Genomic DNA, 18,204 nt, shown 5'->3' with positions numbered 1-18,204 from the left:
CCGGTGGGCCTATGTCCTCCCTGAATTGAGGCTCTGAGCAGGGAAGTCAGTTGTAAAAGTTTACTAGATCAGGAAGGACAGAGCTGGGGAGCAAGTCAGGACTTCTGCATACAAAGTCTCAGCTTCGTCCCTTTTCTACTGCTTTGGGGAGTAAAGGGTAATGGCTCAGTACAGAGGTTTGAGAGCCATGCAGAACTGGGTTCCAATCCTGCTCTGACTGACCCCCTCAGGTAAATTGAGCAAATCTTTTGACTTTCCTGAATCTCAGCTGCTTCTTTCCAAATTGGGAATGAAGATGCTCCCTATTCCTCATGGTTATTACGGGGACATATGGCAGCTGTAATACCCAGCACCTGGTAGAGTCATTGAAGACACTGACTCAACCCTCTGTCCACTGACTGTCACCCTTCAACTGCTTTCTGGGAGACATACTCCTCATCCATGGAAATTGGAAGCTGACTCTGCTTGCTTAAATGGCTCCCATGGCTCCCTTGCCCTTTATAATAAAATTCCTTGGCGTAACCTTCAAGGTCTGGCAGATTCTGACTCCTGCTTTATCTCTGACTTCACCTCATACTCTAAGCATCAGAACATCATGCCCGCCAATGCTTTGAGTGCTTTCCCATCTTGAGGTCTTTGTATATGCTGTTCTCATGTCTGGAAACCCCTTCCTCATATCCTTGACCTGGCCAAATGCTTATGATCCTTTAGCATTTCATTCTTGGTGTGTGGGGCAGGAGCAGGACAGTTCAGTGGTTAAGAGTGGCTTCTGAGCTAGATCACCTCAGTTTACCTGCTTTGTTCTTTTGTCATCTTTTGGCCCTCGAGAAATTACCTAACTTCTCTGTCCTTTGATGCCTTCATTTTTAAAACAGGGATGATTACTTGTACATGTGCCAGTTAGCATTTGATATATAACAAACCACCCTGGAGCTTTAGTGGCTCAAAAGTAAACCCTGTACTTGGCCCCCATCTCGTCAGTAAGATGATTTGGGCTGGGTTCAGCTGGGTGGTTCTAGTGTAGACTGGGCTTGGTTGAATCGGCTCATGTTCACTCATGCATCTACAGTCAACTGTTGGTAGCGTCACCTTGGAGATTTCCTCCATCTGTGTGTCATCCTGCAGCAGCTAACGTGGGCTTGTTCACATGGAGACTCCTAGTCCCAAGAGACGAGAGGTTAAGCCCTAGCTCCCAAGCACATTTCAAGCCTCTGCTCCTTACTGAATCAAGAAAAGATGTAACTTCCAAAGGATATGTGGACAGGAAAGCATGATTAAGGTGAGGGTTTTGTGTGTAAGGGCTCAGCAGCATGCCTGGCTTGTTAGCCTGTATGCAATAAATGCTAACTCCAATTACTAGCTTTGAAATAGAGCCTAAATCTTAGACATCAGGCTGCTCGCTGGCCTCCATTACTTGGTGGGGCTTTGAATCTCGTTCGCGCTTCCCTCTGGGAACTGACTTCTTGACTATGCTGTGCTGCCCCATCCACGCAGACACATGGAGAAGTTAAGCTCCAGCCTGAAGCCATGAAGTCGTCAGCAGATGGATCACATTTCAAGCCAGGGTCCATGTGACTCTGTAACTTTTACCTCGCTTCACTCTTTAATCAACCATGTGGCCAGGGCACTCGGGCTTGGCTCTGTGTTTATCACTGGTCTAAAATGCCATAGCTGGAAGAAAATGCTTGTTTTCGTGTCCTCCTCCGGCACTCACAATTTCCTGCTTGCATTTTTCTGTTGTTTGGCTCAGATGAATAGCAGTTTTCATCTTTGCTCTGTGTTATCATGTACACAGAACTGTTGCTGGGGGAGCTAACAGCATGCTTGCTTAGTCTTTGTTCTGGGAAGGGGTGCCAGCCAGTCAATAGCCTTTATTGCTTACACAACTCTGTACACAGCAAATGCAGAAATAGCGCACAGCATTTGAGTACAAAGACACCAACAGATACAGATCATTTCTGGAGGTGGGCGAAGCAGAGGTGGCAGCGTGGAGCTGGAACCATGAATTCTGACTCGTTTCCTTTGTCGGGAGCCCAGGAGCTGGATTGTACTCCCTCTATGATTCATTGGATAGCATAGGATAGATTTTATAGTTTTCACCAACTCAAAGGAGAAAGCAAACGGCACAGGAAAGGTGCCAGGACCAGGAAAATTTCTCAGGAAAAAAAAAAAATGGTTAAAGATAAGATCCCAGGAAATTCAGGCTTCCTATTGAACTCAGCAGAGTTGTCGGGGAGGCATGGGAATCTTTCTGTGAGCCCCAAAGTGACTGCTCAAAGTCAGTGTGAGTTTTGAGCGGAGTCTGCCATAGGACTGCCTTGCAAAGGCTGAGCTCTTAGGACCAGGCTAAGAAGGATCAGCTCCCAGGGTTGCCAGGCCAGAGGCAGCATAGGTGGTGGAAAGCTAGTGAATGGAATAGGGTGAAGCCAGTGGGAGAAAGTAGAGCAGTCTTTGGCTTGGGAGAGGAGTAGGAGTATGTGCCAGGGCAAAGGATGAGGGTGATGCCAAGTGAGGCCATTCATTTGTTGATGCAGCAAATCCTCCTGAGCTGGGGTTATGTATCAGGCCATATTCGGTGAACAAAGTAGAATCCCTGCCTTCTTGGAGTGTATGTTGCCGTGGGAAGTAAATATATAAAAAGGACACAATACTCTATGACAGCGATGCATATTATGAATGAAGAAAATACACATACTGATGGTGCTTGGTAATAGGAGAGGGACTTTAAAAAAAATTGAGTGGGAAAGACCTCTTTGAGAATATGACACTTGAACGGAGGCCTAAATGATATGCCAGTCAAGGGATAGTCTAGGGGTGGAGTGGAGAAACATTTCATAGGAAGTGCAAAGGCCCAGGGGTTGTAATGATCTTGGCATTTCATAGATGAAAGCTATGTGGCTGGGAGAAGACAGAGAAGGGACCAATTTGTGTAGTGTCCTGGGGATCAGAAAGGAGTTTGGGCTTTATCCTGTGTGTAATGAGAGTCCTCAAGAGGATTTTTAGCAGGAGAATGATTCGATCCGAATCCTGAGCATGGCCTAGCTCTGTGGGCATGCGGTTTTCTAAAACAAAGAAGAATAAGCAAATTTTATTTCCTTGGGGATGGAGAAGGAACGGTAGGAGAGACACTGGATCAGCAACTTCTAACAACGTGGTGAGTCTTGACTGCACAGGTCGGGGTGTTTGATAAAGGCTCTTGTGGAAGAGAAGAGAAGGATGATAAGTATTAGATTGACTTATTCTCCCAAAGTGTTGATCTGGGATTACTGTCAGGCTGGGAGAAGGGTCTCCAGTACCGTCCCCGTGGCCCTGCCCCAGACTCTCTCCTGTTTAGCATTTCTATCCATAAACAGGCAGAAGACTCAGAAGGCGTGCTCATAAGACGTGCAGCTGACAAGGAGCTGTCAGGGACAGCTAATGCCACGGGTGACAGGCTCGAGATTCACTGGGATGATCTTCCAGGGGCTGGAGTGATGAGATGAGAGCAGCGATATACCTGATTGCATTCAGATTGGGGACCAAAGCCCCATCGGGGTGCCAGGAGCACTTGCTGAAGAACTCTTTCCAGAAAAGGGGAGCCTGGCCTGGGGCCAGAGAAGTGAAGGAAGACAGTTTGACCAGCCCCCACACTAGCCTCCTCTCTAGCCCAGTGACAAGGTCTGTGGCTATTCGGGACCACTCTTCCTATCTGCAAGGTGGGGATGATACTGCCTGCTACCCAGGGCTGTGCAGAGGATGAAATGTGAGTGTGGATGTGGCTACCTGGCATCCGTTTGGTCCATGGTGGATTCATCACAAATGGTGCCCAGGGTGTGGGCTTCCAGGAGCACATAGACGGCTCATAGCCAGGGTGCTGCTACTTCGAAGAAGCCCGGTGCTGCGTCCAGAGGGGAATAACCAGGACGGTCAGGTACTGGGAGCCGAGTCCCCCGAGAGCTGCTGTGAGTTTCGAATAGAGAGGAAGAGGTGGCTGGAGCTAGGAGGACAAGTGTCTCCTCAGATGCCACAAGGGCTGCAGAGTGGCACCTGCACTGCTCCAGGTGCCAGCAGCGGCGCAGTGAGTGGGAGTTGTGCAGAGGAGCACACAGGCATGTCACACCTGAGATCTAACCACTGATAGTAACATCATAGTAATTATGCCACGAATGTTTCTCGAGGGCTTACTACGAGCCAGGCTTGTGCTAAGCATTTTGCATAATTTATCTAGGAGCATCCTCACAGTCTAGCCTTGAGAAGTAGGTGTTATCCCCGCTGAACAGATGAGAAACGCAAAGCTTAGATGGCAGCTACTGAGGGGCAGCACTGGGTTTCACACTCGGTACCCGCTGGATCCTCTCTGCCTGGCTCCCGGATTTGGAGTGGCAGAGGCTGAGAAGGGACATACTTGGGGTACCTCTGGCAGAGGGAACTCAGGACTCCTTGCATATTTTAGAAGCTGCTTTTCTGCTCCTTGGCGCTGGTGCTTTAAAGGATTCAGCTGTGAACATTTTGTCTGTGTATGTGTATGTCCGTGTGTGTGCTCAGGCCTGTGTGTCTAAGATTTTTTATTTTAAAATGGTGGCACAGGCCTGTAATCCAAGCTGCTTGGGAGGCTGAGGCAGGAGGATTGCAAGTTCAAAGCCAGCATACTCAATTTAGCAAGAAACTATCAAAATAAAAGAGCCAGGAATTTAACACAGTATCAGAGTGCTTGCCTACCATGTTCTAAGCCCTGAGTCCAATTCCCAGTATTCAAAACAAAACAAAACAAAATACAGACAAAAGCAGAGTGAATCGTATATGGTAATCCCATGTCTCAGCTGTTAGGTCTCCTTCCTTTCTCTCCTGCTGCTGGATTAATTTTAAAGGAAACTCCAGACATAATTTTATCTGTAAATACTTCCGTGCACATCTCTGAGAGATAAGGACTTCCTTTGGCTGTTGTTGGAAAATAACCACAATATTATTATTACAGTTTTTAAAACTTATCATAATTGTAGGGAGTCTTAATTCAGAAAAGTGATTGGAACCTGGCTTGGGTGGCAAGACTTTGGGAGTGAGAGGGGAGGCAGAAGTTCGTCCTTCAAATGCTGGATGCCTGGGACTGAGACTCACCTGTTCCCTTTGAGGAGGAGGAAGACAGCGGGGAAGGCAGAAAGAGAACCGCAACTTGGGGCCGTGGATTGGCAACCTCTTTATCCTGATTGTTCCTGGGGGTACAGCAGTGAGAGTGGTGCCTATTTATAGTCCTAAGTCCAGACGAGAAAGTAAGGCAAAAGGAAGGAAATAAGTGAGAAGGGCAGGAGAGAGGGAGAGGAGGGAAAGAGAAACTCAAGAGCAGGCCCAGGCCCTGCATCATACATAGCCTTGGGGGCCCTCCGGGAGCCTGGCCCCCAACCGCGGCCACTAATGCTCACAGCCCACGTTTACTGAGTGAGCTCACCTGTGGGCCACCTCCCACATGCTGCAGGACACCCCACGGGCAGTGCTGTTAGGCGTCATACCCCTTTCCCAGGAAGAACCCTGAGGCGCTGGGGCCTGGCATGACGTAGGAGTGGTGCCCAGCTCCAAGCCCGTCCGATTGGCTAGAGCCAGCTTGCTCCTGGCACCACTCTGCCTCCATGCATGGGAGGTTACCGAAGGGCTGAGGCCAGAAGGTTCAGGTGCCTTGGGGTTGAGACTGTGGACACACACCCTAGGTATCATCGGTACAGCATTCTCCCAGTTCTCCACATTTCCTCGCTCCCCAGCCCACGTCCTAGGATCCCTGGGCTTCAGCAGAACCCAAGAGCTAAAGGGCTCATTCAGGGACCCCAGGAAGATTTTAGGTTTGTAGCTGTGTTCATCTGCGTAGATTGTCACCTGTGAGGCTATACCCCTAGTTCTGTGAGTAGTGACGTGTGACTCAGGTGCCTGCCTGTTTCTGTCCAGGGGTGTGTGCGTCAACACACGTGTGGATGCTGTTGTGCCCCGTGGGGTGGTGTTGAACCCCCTTGGGAGTTCACGAAGTGTTCATTTTTTGCTTCCTCAAAGGAAGCAGCAGGTCTTTCTTACCAGGAAAGTAGTTTTCATCAGGCGTGCATCCATCCACCCCTTGTCCCTGGGGATGTGTCCTGCAGCAGAGCCGCCCTGGGGGAGGCGGCACTAACACTGCTTGTCTCCCTGACTTGTTTGCAGAGCCCTGGACCTCAGCAGGAGCAGAGATGAGATTTCCCTGCTGGAAGAGCAGGAATTCTTGAGCCTCACCAAGGAACACCTCATCCTGGTCCCAGAGAGCTCAGAGGAGCTGAAGGCTGCTGACGATGACCCCCAGGGGGCCAGAGAGCTGGCTCCTTGTGTTCTTGCTCCTCTCCTGGTGGCAAGCAGCACGGAGTACCCAGGAGCCTCCCTCACTGCTGGTGACAGGCTTCAGGAGCAGAAGGTGGCCATGTCCATCATCGGCAGCCAGCAGGACTGTGATTCTGCTGTGTCTACAGTCACAGGCATCCTGCGTGCTGCCAAGTTCAGGAGTGCCAAGGGGACCGAGGATGGGGGCCACAGCCTGGGTGACTGCAACTCGGAGATCAGTAAGCTCTTCGCCCAGTTTCCACTGAAGTCTACAGATATGTCCAAAGCCCCCGATAACAAGATGGTGCTGGAGGAGGCAAGAGTCATCAAGGACTTCCTGCAGAACAGCATTTTTAGTGGCTCTGGACCCAAAGAGCCCACGGGGCTGGGCCCATTCATGCTACTGCCTCCTCCACCTCCTCCTGTACCCCCAGACAAGCTTGCTGAGCTCCCTGGCCAGAAGAAGCAACTCCCAGTGTTTGCCAAGATCTGTTCCAAGGCTGAAGCTGACTCCACCACGGAGGGGCATCACTTGATGGGTGAGTGGGGCCGGGAGGCGGGAGAGCCTCCAGGAAGCCAGGCAGGGCTGCAGTGCGTGCACAAAGTATCCTTGTGCAAAGCAGGACAAAGCAGCCTCTCTGGTGGGTACAGGCTCCCAGGTGCAGGCTGTTCTCAGCCTCCTCTGCTGAACACATGTGGACAGGGCGCACAGTTGTGTGAGCAAGCGCAGAGGCCCCAGTCCCAGCCCCTTTGAGGGGAGAGATAGGCACCCCGCAGTGGAGCCTGCAGTAAGTGGTGCAGCTCCTGGCTCCACCAGGTATCCAGTGCACACTGAAGGCTTTAGGTGACAACGCAGCATGGGAGCTTTCAGAGGGCCAGGAGGAGGACTTGACTGGCTTCTATGAAGGCCTTCGCTCTGTCCGTGAGGCCGATCCTCTCTCCATGCGTGCAGGAAGCGGGTGCATGAGTTATCCAGGTGCAGGGGCTCAGAAAAGTGCCTTCCCATCCCCTCAATGAGGAGTCCCCATCCTTCTCAGGAAATGCAATCATTCCCAACCCCAGCCATCCCCCACCAGCATCCCAGCATTCTTCTTTTTGTTGTGATTTTACCGCTCAGACGGAGTGGTTCCAAGGAAACAAACTGATGGCAGTGGCATTCACCCTCAGTCAGCAGTCACTAGGAGAACCGATCATGCTCGTGCCAACCAAATGAAGAATCACCCCAGACTGTGTACATGGATGGGTAACTGAGAGACGTTTGTATCCGAAGGGCCCAAATCTATCTCCCTAAGAAAACTAGAACAAGGTCACCTGCAAGAACATTCTGCATTGTAGGGAGCCCAGAGATCTGGAGTCAGGGGCAGCAAGCTGGACCCAGTGCTGGGCAAGCCTGGAGGAGCCATTCAGGATGACAGTGGGGGAGACTAAACCCTTCCTTAAGGGCTGGGAACTTCCTCCTACCCCTTTCTTCCAGAAAGCCCCTTGGATACCTCTGTGCTGGGTGGGGCTGTTAGATTGGACGTAATCTCGCCCACCCACCCTCTCCACCTGAGCAATGGTGTGCCAAAGGAAACATTGCCAGTGCAAATGCATTTGTTAGATAATACAGGAGTGCTGCGCTTGCATTAGTCTGTGTGCATTGGTTTGCCAGCCCCTGTGTCTGTCATGACTATGATTGTGAGAGTGAGGCAGAGGAGAGACAGGCAGAAATGTGTGTGTGTACATGTGCATGTGTGTGTGTGTGTGTGTATGTGTGTGTGCGCGCGCGCATGCACACTCCCATCCCTGAACTCAGGAGGGCGCCTTATAGATGTTTAAGGGACTGCAGGTATATGAGAGAGGTTGCAGGTGTGCATATCTCTGAGGAATGGATTATTATTAGTTGGTATTTTATTTCAGCACACTAGCTAGGGGCTAAACTCAGCAACTAGAGAAAGTCTTGGAAGAGACTCTAGGGACATGTTTTGCTAAAAGTGTCATTGTCTCCTCAATTGGCCCAGGCTGAAACAGCTCTTTTCTTCATCAGGATAGTGCTAGGACAGGACCAGCCCCAGGCAGACTCAGCCCCAGAGACCCCACTGAGTTAGGGGCCCAAGAGCCAGTGGGATCAAATCTGCTTAGGTAGCACTGAGGTACAAAGTCCTCTGATTTGTCTATGACCAGAGTTCCCAGGTGCCTAACGTGTGTCCAGCACAGTGCACAGCCATTCGGTGGTCAGTGGTTTTCATGGTCAACCTCAGTGGAGACTTTAGAGACTATCACACAGGGAAAGGAGTAAAGAGGGCCAGGGGTACAGGGCCCTTCAACCAGGGTAATATACCAAAATCTGCAGGTGCTCATGTCCTTACATAAATGGCATAGAACCAGAGCACACCCTCCTACGTACTTATCTTCCTACATATTTTAAATCATCTCTAGATTAGTTATGATACCTAATACAATCTAAATGTTATGTAAATAGTTATTTTACTGCATTGTTTAGGAAATAATGACAACAAAAAGTCTGTACATGTTCAGTACAGGTGCAATTTTTTTTAGAATATTTTCCATTCACCCTTATACACACACACAGAGTTTTTGAAACAATTCCGGTGCTAAAAGGACATGTGGGTGGAAGCACTGCTGAGGAGAACCTCAACATGGTACAGACAATGTTCTTGCACTTGGGTACAAGTGCTCAATCTGTTTGGAGCAAAACCTGAGTCTGGTACCGATTGTGTTCCTCGGGAACATGACAGTCAGTTCCAGTCATTTACCACATCTCTCTGATGCTTCCCAGTCTGTCTACTGGAGCACAGACCTGTTGCACCTTCTTTCCCGACAACCCTGCATGCAAGACCTTGCTGAAACCCTACTTCATTCCGGGAATCATGGACCTTCTCAGCCAGCATCTTCTCTTGTTCTGTTCCTCTGTCACCTCGTGTTGCCCATCTGCCTTGTCCTGGAGCTATTTCTGGCACGTCTCTCTCTCTTCTTGGTTGTTGTGAGATCTTGCAGGGCAGAGTCTGGCTCTGACTCATCACAGTGTCCCTGGCACCCAGGGCAGGGCCTGGCACTGATGCCGAATTCCCTTTGAGCAATACAGCAGAGGTAGAGCCCATGATGAGGGACCATGCTGTGTGGCTCTGACTGCATGTTCTATCGGGATGGGTATCTCCTCCATAAGCCCTGTGATCCCTGGATCCAAGAACTGAGTCCAAATTATCCTTATAACCCCAGCCTGACACTGTGGATGGCTGGAAGGAAGGGAGGAGACAAGGCAGGAGAGAAAGGAGGACAGGGAAAGGAAGAAAGGGCAGAAAGGAGGCTGGAGGAGGGAGGGAAGAAAGATAAATCAACATGGATGGATGGTTGGATGTGGCTGCATGAGACAGGAAGCCCAGATTAGGCAGTGATCAAGGAAGGCTTCAGGGAGACACTGGGGTTGTACTTGGCTAAGTGAGAATCCCCAGGCATGTGCTGTGGAGGAGGCATCATTTAGTCCAGGAGAAAGTGAGCCCCTGCATCTAGCACTTAGCATTTGGAGGATTTGACTCAGTTCTTCTCTTGCTGTAGAATGGAACCCTGGCATTAAGGAGTTGACCAAGAGTCAAGAGAGTCTCTTTCTCAGTCATTGGCCCCAGAGCCAGAAGGACGTCTGTGGTGAGGACACTCACAGAGACCCTGTGGGCACCATGCCCACCAAGAAGCCTGCATGGCCAGCTGAGAAGAACCTGCTCTATGAGTTCCTTGGGACCACCAAGAACCCAAGTGGGCAACTGAAGCTTTGCAGCAAAGTGGAGGTGGATGGGCTGGAGCTGAAGTGTAAGCTTACCCTACCCAGGGTGGGGCTGTAGAGGATTGGCCCTGTGCTACCCACAGCCAAGGCACTGCTCTTCCTTGGGTGTTGGGATTTTTAAATCCATAAAATGGGGAGATAATTTTTCCCTATCTTCCTTATGAGGAATACATTTGCTAGAGAAGCACAGTTCCTCTCAGGGGCCCCATGAGCACTATCAATCAGTGGCCAGTTTGGAATACACTCCTGACCTAGACTACATAGCTTCACCTATTGCCCGAGTCAAAAACATTCATGATTTAGATTGTGATTATTTCTACACTGAGATTATTTATGTCCCTCTTTTGTTTCCATTGCCCTCCTACATCTTTTGCAATCAAAACTCCTTTCCAAGAAAGATGCCAATACAGGGGAAATTGAGGACCCACTTATCAGTGCATAAATCCACAGGACATCTTTTAGAGGGGGAGAATCTGGGATTCATATCTGGAAACAACTCAACCTAACCTCATTCTTTTAGGCTCCACACAGAAGTCACTTCACACTGAATTATTTCATCTTTTAAAATATTAAAAAAGAAAGATTCTTGGCCAGACGTGGTGGCACACGCCTGTAATCCCAGCACTTGGGAGGCTGAGGCAGGAGGATCACTGTGAGTTCGAGACCAGCCTGGGCTACATAGTGAGTTCCAGGTCAGTCTCAACTACATAGTGAGACCCTGTCCCAAAAAACCAAAAAATAAAAAAGAAAGATTCTCAATCAGACATAGTGCTACCTGCCTGTAATCCCAGTACTCAGGAAGCTGAGGCAAGAGGATCTCAAGTTCAAGGTCAGCCTAGGAAATTTAGAGAGATCTTGCAACAAAAAAGAAAATTCTAATATTTATACAATAGCCTGTGCAACATTCTCAGTCATGCTGAGTGTATAGCTCTGGTTGGGGCTGCTTTAATCATTTGAATTCCAAATGGCATGCCTTTTGTTTATATAAAGGTAAATTTTTCTAAAGCACTTGGAAGAATTTGATTTTGTAAATACTGTAGGTGAAATATAGCCATAGCAACCTGGTTTATTATTTCCCTTGCTAACCTGCCTCCTTTATTAAGAAGGTGGAAAGAGAAGCTCCAAATCAAGCTATGCTGGGGTTTTCATTCCTTCAAATAGGCAAGGCATGAGCTAATGATGTTCCCTAGAGTTGGGAATTCACTAGAACTTTGCAGGACCTCTTGGAGCGGAGGCAGCCGGACCTCTGAGAATGAATATCTCCAGGGATGGCTCTGGAGGCATTCTGCCCTCTCCCTGCCTCCATCACTGAACAGGTTTCCCTCTCTTGTGACTTACAGTTAACCCACAGGTAATGGTTACAGAGAAGAACAACCTTAAGCACACAGGGAATGTTTTCGCCCCACGCTTTGCCAGAGCCTTGACCTCAGCCAACATGAACCAGCCACTCTGGCTCAACCTGAACTGCCCGCCTCCACCAGTGTTCACCAATCATTCTGCCTTCCCACAGTATCAGGTAAGTGGGCAGCTCTGGTTCTGCCTACTGTGGTGGAGTATCCGCCTCCCTGCGGGTTCTGGGGAGTGAACGAGGGGTAGCTTATAGGAAGCCAATTGTGCAAAGATCCTTGGACTCCCTTTGAAAGCCATCTGAACTCTCCAGAGACAACATGGGGACAGCAGTAAGACACCGTCAATGTGTGGCCTCATCTGTTACAGTTTTCTCTGTGACCATATCAAAACAGCCACTAGTTTTACACACACATGCACATATACCTTTCTAATTTTCCACTACTTGAATTCTAGTTCACACTGTGCTGTTTAATCCAGAGCTCTTTGCTATCTTTGGCTGGTAAAGTGCTTGGCTCCTAAGATAGGAGGCTGTTGTGGTCCTTGTTGCCACCTGCTTCCTGTAACTCTTCTGGCATACATACTGGATTACGTAGGACAATCCCAGCTTAGGTCTTCTGTCCAAGAAGAATTATTTATGGTAACCTCCTTTCACTTCCAGGCAGCACAGTTTGGATGATCAATTATGGCCACCTTATCTGAACCACATCCACGAAGTCTAGAGTTAGTTCTTGGCCTCTGGCTTCTAGCTAAGAGGGAAGTAGTGTCCAGACCCAAAGGAACAGTGAAGCACTTATAGCAGGGTTTGAAATTTGCCACACAGAACTTAGTTATACAGGGAAAATGTAGTTTTTTTATTTGTCCATTTAACTTAATATCCCTTAAGCGCCGCAGCCCACTCAGCAGAAGGAGGGAAGAATCAAATAAATGTCCACTCTAGTTTAAGCCTTGGTTCAATCCAATAACTTAAACAGTCCCTTTAGGTAGTGCTCAGGTTTTTCAGGAGAGGTACTCAGCATGTAAGATTTCTCAGTCTCTGCTCACCTTCCTGGATCCTCTCCAGAATGGCAGGCAGTTTTGTGGGGAAGTACAAGAACTTAGACTAACATGTCCAAGACTTTGGCCATCTGCTGCCCCAGCCTGGCTGGGCAATGCCTGGAAAGGAAAACAGACGAGGAAATAGGCCCAACATATGGACTGTGATTCTCCAGGACCTTTCCCCTCTCACTACCCCTTGGTGCCTTGTGTCATTTCCTCTACTACAAGAGCAACAGGCTTATGGCTTAGATGTCCTGTGCAGAAGGGAGAATTTTCTCTATTGCATACAAAGGCTCTCTAAGTAGGTCCATCACGAGTAGCTCCTGAATCTTAAAGGAACTTAGCAAAGTCTGGTTCTTCAGTTTTTGTATTTAAGCTTGTTTGTTTGCTAAAGAGACTAAGTACCACTCTCTGCCCAGGTACAAAAACCCTCATGCCTGCAATGAAAGCTAGAGATTGTAATAAAAGTGTATCAGCTTCACATTAATATTATTATTTTTACACAAGTCTTGACAGAAATGTCCTATTCATTGACTCACTGATTCTGTCACTATTATATGTCTACCCTTGCATTTGAGGGTTTGCATATTCACTGTCTATTTACCTACTCACTGAATTGCTTTTATTTATTTATTCACATATAATTTCTATTTGTTTATTTAGTCATTCACTCAACTATAGCCTGAGCATTATGCTAGGTAAAGAGATTCAAAGATGACAAATCTGGAGTCTAGTGCAAGTTTTGGAACAAGTCAAAGACCTAGAGAAAGTATTTCAACCTTTAAAAAAGAAACAGTTGAATAATTTTATTTAGTGTAAATGCATTCACTCTAAAACACAGAGAGTTCACCATGTAAGGCTAATTGGCAGTGGTTTACTGTATAAAGTAGGGAAGGTCTCTCTTTGCTATGTTAATTCCTTCTTAGTTGACTTCTTGGGGTGAGATTTAGATGGGTTTTCTGAGCATGAAGTTCCCCTGTCTTCAGAAACGCTGGTGTCTGTATTGTAGGGTGACCATAATGAGGCTCCACAGCTTGTGGACAGAAGCAGAATAAGGGCCTGGCTGAAGGAACCGCTGACTCTATAAAGTGGCCCTACTGAAGTCAGCTCTAAACGGAGTTGACTCTCCCACATAGTAACGAAAGGCAGCATAATTTACCCTCTCTGGACTTCTCAGTCTCACAACGCTGCCTAGCTTCAAGACAGATGATCAAGGGCCCTGGGATGATAGAGAGAACGGAGATTTTGAAATCTGTAGACTTGGGTATAAGGACTCTGCTGCTTCCACGTTGTTGGTGGCCTTGGATAAGTGAGTTAACTGTTCTGAGTCCTAGCTTCCCGTTGGTGAAATGGGCTCATCATAATTACAGCAGCTGCTTTGGTTGGAAAGATTAATTGATTCCATGGATGGAAAAGTGTGGTATAGATGTTGACTTTTATTATTATTCAGCTGTGATCTTCCAAGAGAAGGGGGTCAGGGAGCTCTGTGGACCTAGAACCGGGTCTGTCTATCTTGGTCTCTTCCCAGTTCGGCATTAGAAATAAAAATGAGGTCCCAAATCCAATGTGCCTGGAGCTCTGTGGTGGACAGACTGAGAAATGGGAAGACAAGGTCCCCAACACTGAGGTGCTCTGGCAACTCCAGAGCTGTTTGGCATAAAAGAATGCCTCTCCCGATTAAAGAGAGAGGCTGTTCGGGGGAAAGGGCTATGGCCTCAAGCAAAGAAGAGTGAATGTTTATTTATCCTTGCTTGGGATTTTGCAAAATTGTAATTCTAACAACTGGAAATGTTCTTAAAGCTGAATGGGGTTGTTCATACTGATGAACGTGGCAATGTCACCTTCAAGGATGGAGCAGGGATGGCACTGTTTGTGTCCCCATCCCGATCCCAGAGTGGCCTAGCACAGGACACATGGGGACCATGGAGGCCTCCCTGCTCTTCTCTGGCCCTGGGAAAGTGGCTGTGGTGGCCAGAGTTAAGTGCTAAAGAGATCAGAAAGGGGTAAAACAAGGGGGGCACTCAGCAAACTGCCCAGTGGCTTTGTAGCCCACTGAGGGCTGGAAATGTACAAGGTCACCCCTCTGTGGGGCATTTTTATCCAGGCTCTACCAGTGTCACAGGGGCCAGATGGGGTCGCCATGGTGAGTGAGGCTGCTCTGGTTGCAGGGCTCAGAGTGAAGGAAGCTGGCTTCAGGTGAAGGGCTTGGAGGAGGAAGCACTGGGCACTGAAAGGTGTGAAATGACGCGAGCCCCAGAGTGGAGAGCAGAGAGCAGAGAACAGCGAGGGGCTTGCCTGGATGCTGTTCTTTCTTGAGGATCCACAAAGGTGGGCCACTAGGAGAGTTAGGAGGACTTTCGGGTCGGAGGCTCTGGAGGCTTTCAGGAGCCATGGACTGCGAGGAAATGAAAAGAAAGCTGTCACTACTTTGGCAATTGGCACAAGCCATCCCAGAACGGGGCGGCACATGACTAGGGTGTAAAATATTCCGAGATGTCCCGGGCTGACAGCTGCCTTGGCCTTTGAGCCTCCTTGTAAGAGGACCTCTGGATTGGCAGTTAGAGGCATAGTCTGAGACTGGAGGAGTCATGGGCTGGCTCACCCGCAACAGTTTCACAGTGTGCGTGCGTGTGTATGTGTGCGTGTGCGTGTGTGTGTCTTGTGTCTGTGTGTGGACAAATGCATGCCCCATATGCCCCCAGAGAGAGCTGTGAATACAGTTTCCATTTCCCATTTGGCTGAGCTGCCTGCCAGAGAGCCTTTTCAAGGGAGGGTGCAGTAAGAGATGACGGACAGACCTAACATTTACAGAGTCCTTACTATGTGCCGGAAACTGTTCTCAGCTCTTTACATGCATTAACTCATTTTTCTCACACTGTCCATCCTTACAAGCTACAGACACAGGAATGTGCATGCACACAGACCCAGAGCAGCAGAAACTCAAACTAACACGCCTGGGGTCGAAGCTGCACACTTTGGGAATTGGCACATGTAGTAGAAACACGTAGACACAGTTGCAAACACGCATGCAGGTGGATTTAAGCATGGGTGTACAAATGTGTACACACACACACACACACACTCAGGTGCGGTGCAGCAGATGGGGGAAAGATATTTACAAAAGTTATGCAGACAGCAACTAAGATAATGTAGCTATTTTCACAGGCTCTGTGGGCCTGAATGCACAATTCTGCAGGTAAGGAAAAAGGGACTCAGAGAGATGAAGCCACTTGCTGAAGGTTACAGAGCCACTCAGAAGCAGATCTAGAAACCAGGATATAGTCAGACTCCTAAAGCTCTTATCCTCATGCTCCCAGGAGGCTTCTCCGAAGCATGAGTTGTGCTTGCCACAGCCTGACTCCAGCTGTGGTCAACAGTGTGCTGAGATAAACTCGACCCCAACTGCAGATCCAGCACATGGACAGGAGAGATGGACCTGCCCAGCTCAGCCTCTGGCCGGCAACCCTTGCCCAGCAGCACTAAGCCTGCGTCTTTCCCCCTAGGGCGTGTACCCGCAGCAGTCACCGAGGATGCCCTATCAGCAAGCTGTGCCTCCTCAGCTGGGTTGCTATTCCCAACAGGTGAGTAGGCGAACTCCTCTCCTCTGTCCCAGTTCCATGAAGGCCTAGGGGGTTATAGGGCTCCTTCATGTTTGTCTACTTGGTCGCCATCATCTATACCAATCGTCTATACTTTCTGGTCCACTTTGGCTCCAGATGCAGACACACATACAGACCTGGGTAGGAAAAAAAACTATGTCCCTCCAAGATGATAACTGCAGCCCTTACTGTGTGCCAGGCCCTTCTCTAAGGGCTTCACCTGCATCGAATGAACCTTCATAACCACTCTGTGAGTAGACTATAGACAAGGAAACCAACAGAGAGATTACATGATCGGTCTGAGGTCATACAGTTAACATACAAGGTGACTTTTGTTCTGGCAATAAATGCCCTCAATGTCTCAGGCACTTTTAACAATGAACATTCAGCTCTCATTCATGGGTCTACAGGTTGGCTGAGCTGGGCTGAGGGTCAGAGCTGGGCTGAAGATGCAGGAGCTGCTGCTTCTCCAATGGTGAGGGTAGGAGCACAGTGGGCTGTGAGGAAACTCACGATGCTTCCACAGCCCACAGAGCCTCAGCGCAAAGCTGGTACTTGGTGATGTCCCCGTTTTCCACAGGCCAAAGCAAATCACACAGCTGTGCCTAACATCAGCGGCAGCAGGAAGCCATATCCTGTTCTGGAGGCTACAGGGCCTCCAGTTAAATTTGAATTTTAGATGAACAATAAATAAATTTCTAGTTTAAATACTCATATATCTCAGATGTTGCATGGGGACCTATTTATGCTAAAAGTTATTGATTGTTATCTAAATTTCAATTCAGCTGTGTATACTGCAGTTTTGTTTTGTTTTGTTTTGTTTTTGATATATCTGGCCACACCTTGTGCCCAGGTAGGTTGGAGAAGAAAACTTGGGGTCCGTCCTTGCAGCCCAGCAGTTCCAATCACTGTGCTCTACCACCTCTTGTACACAGTTACATGAAAATCCAGTATCAGGATACAGCAGCAGAAACAGTAGCGCAAACACACACTCAGAAACAGATGGAAATACAGACACGGTTATCTACATGAACCAAGAGGGCTCCATCCGCGTGGATGAACACTCACATCCAGTGCACGTTCAGGAGGGATTGGGTCTAGGGCAGGGATGAGTATGAGGAAGGTTTCTGGGAGTGCGGGAAGTGTAGAGGGCACAGAAGACCAGACTTCCCCGTCCCCAGGCTGGCTCTGCCCCTCCTCACACACGGGTAAATGGACGCTCCCACACCAAAGCTCTAGGTTCTTCTGCCTCACCTCTCTCTCTCTCCAGGGAGCTCCCTCCGCCCTTTCTCTGCAAACTCTGCCCCTGACCTGAAACATGCTAGAATGTTTGGGAAGGTAGAGACAGACTTGTAAGTGTAGCTCACTTTGTTACCTGGGCTGGGAGTGCTTTGTCAGCAGCAGGAGCCTTTTACATCATGATGTGAGGCAGGGATGAGAAAGTCTGCCTCGGGGAGCCCTGGCCACATCCCCTGCACCCCAGCAGTGACACCTCTACCTGCTTCAGAGAAAATATTTTTAGACAGTTACGCACATGCACTTACGTGCATATATTTAAAGCCAGACATGTAAAAGCACAGCAAAAAAATTAAAAACTTAGAGGCCATCACTGTTTACCAGTTTCTGACATAGCCTTTCAGTGTCATCTGTTTGGCGTCTGTTTGTACAGATGCAGCATTCCAGGCATGCGGTTATGCTGCTTTCTGAAGATGGTTCCAGAGCAGTCTATAAAGCTCTGTTTGATGGCTTTTATCTGTCCCATGGAATCACGGTACTTTTTCAGACAAAGCCTGTATGCACTCAGAGAGCCACCTTTTCCAGAGCCTCTTCTAGGGCCAGGCATTTCCTCCTGTCACAAAGATTGGGGCAGCTTCTGCCTTGGGCTCCACAAGGGCCTGCCCTAAGAGGTGGCCTTCTGTGCCTACTCGGTGAGCTCTTGGCATTCTCGCCCTCGTACTCCTGGCTTCCATGCCTGTGTTCAGCATCACCAGGCCTTGCATCCTCACTGTGGGGACAATGGCAAAGACCAGGGAGGGGTTCAGCTTTCGGAGATGGCTCAACAAGCAAGGCTGGAAAAGGGCACAGATTCTGGGGATGGCCTGTGGACTTTTTTTTTTTTTTTTTTTTTTTTTTTTT

The 18,204-nt window shown here is 48.7% G+C and overlaps 1 protein-coding gene and 1 long non-coding RNA gene across 2 annotated transcripts in view; one reads left to right on the top strand and one right to left on the bottom strand.

Moving 5' to 3' along the window:
- CUNH1orf94 (chromosome unknown C1orf94 homolog) overlaps window positions 1-18,204 on the top strand; it is a 37,125-nt gene that overhangs the window by 11,697 nt on the left and 7,224 nt on the right. The window contains exons 2-5 of the mRNA XM_010645219.3: window positions 6,157-6,845; window positions 9,862-10,110; window positions 11,425-11,600; window positions 15,973-16,050. Of these exons, the coding sequence (XP_010643521.1) occupies window positions 6,157-6,845; window positions 9,862-10,110; window positions 11,425-11,600; window positions 15,973-16,050 (1,192 nt within the window). The remainder of the gene's footprint in view (window positions 1-6,156; window positions 6,846-9,861; window positions 10,111-11,424; window positions 11,601-15,972; window positions 16,051-18,204) is intronic.
- The window catches only part of LOC104876963, a 10,552-nt gene continuing 5,653 nt past the window's right edge, over window positions 13,306-18,204 (bottom strand). Inside the window, exons 4-5 of the long non-coding RNA XR_784464.2 lie at window positions 17,444-17,569; window positions 13,306-14,864 (exon numbers count right to left, since the gene is read on the bottom strand). This is a non-coding gene — a long non-coding RNA (uncharacterized LOC104876963). The remainder of the gene's footprint in view (window positions 14,865-17,443; window positions 17,570-18,204) is intronic.

Source organism: Fukomys damarensis, unplaced genomic scaffold (genome assembly GCF_012274545.1).
Source record: "Fukomys damarensis isolate Sample0158 unplaced genomic scaffold, DMR_v1.0_HiC HiC_scaffold_23, whole genome shotgun sequence".
NCBI lineage: Eukaryota > Metazoa > Chordata > Mammalia > Rodentia > Bathyergidae > Fukomys > Fukomys damarensis.
Note: the sequence above shows the minus strand (reverse complement) of the source record. Positions and strands in the feature narration are given on the sequence as shown.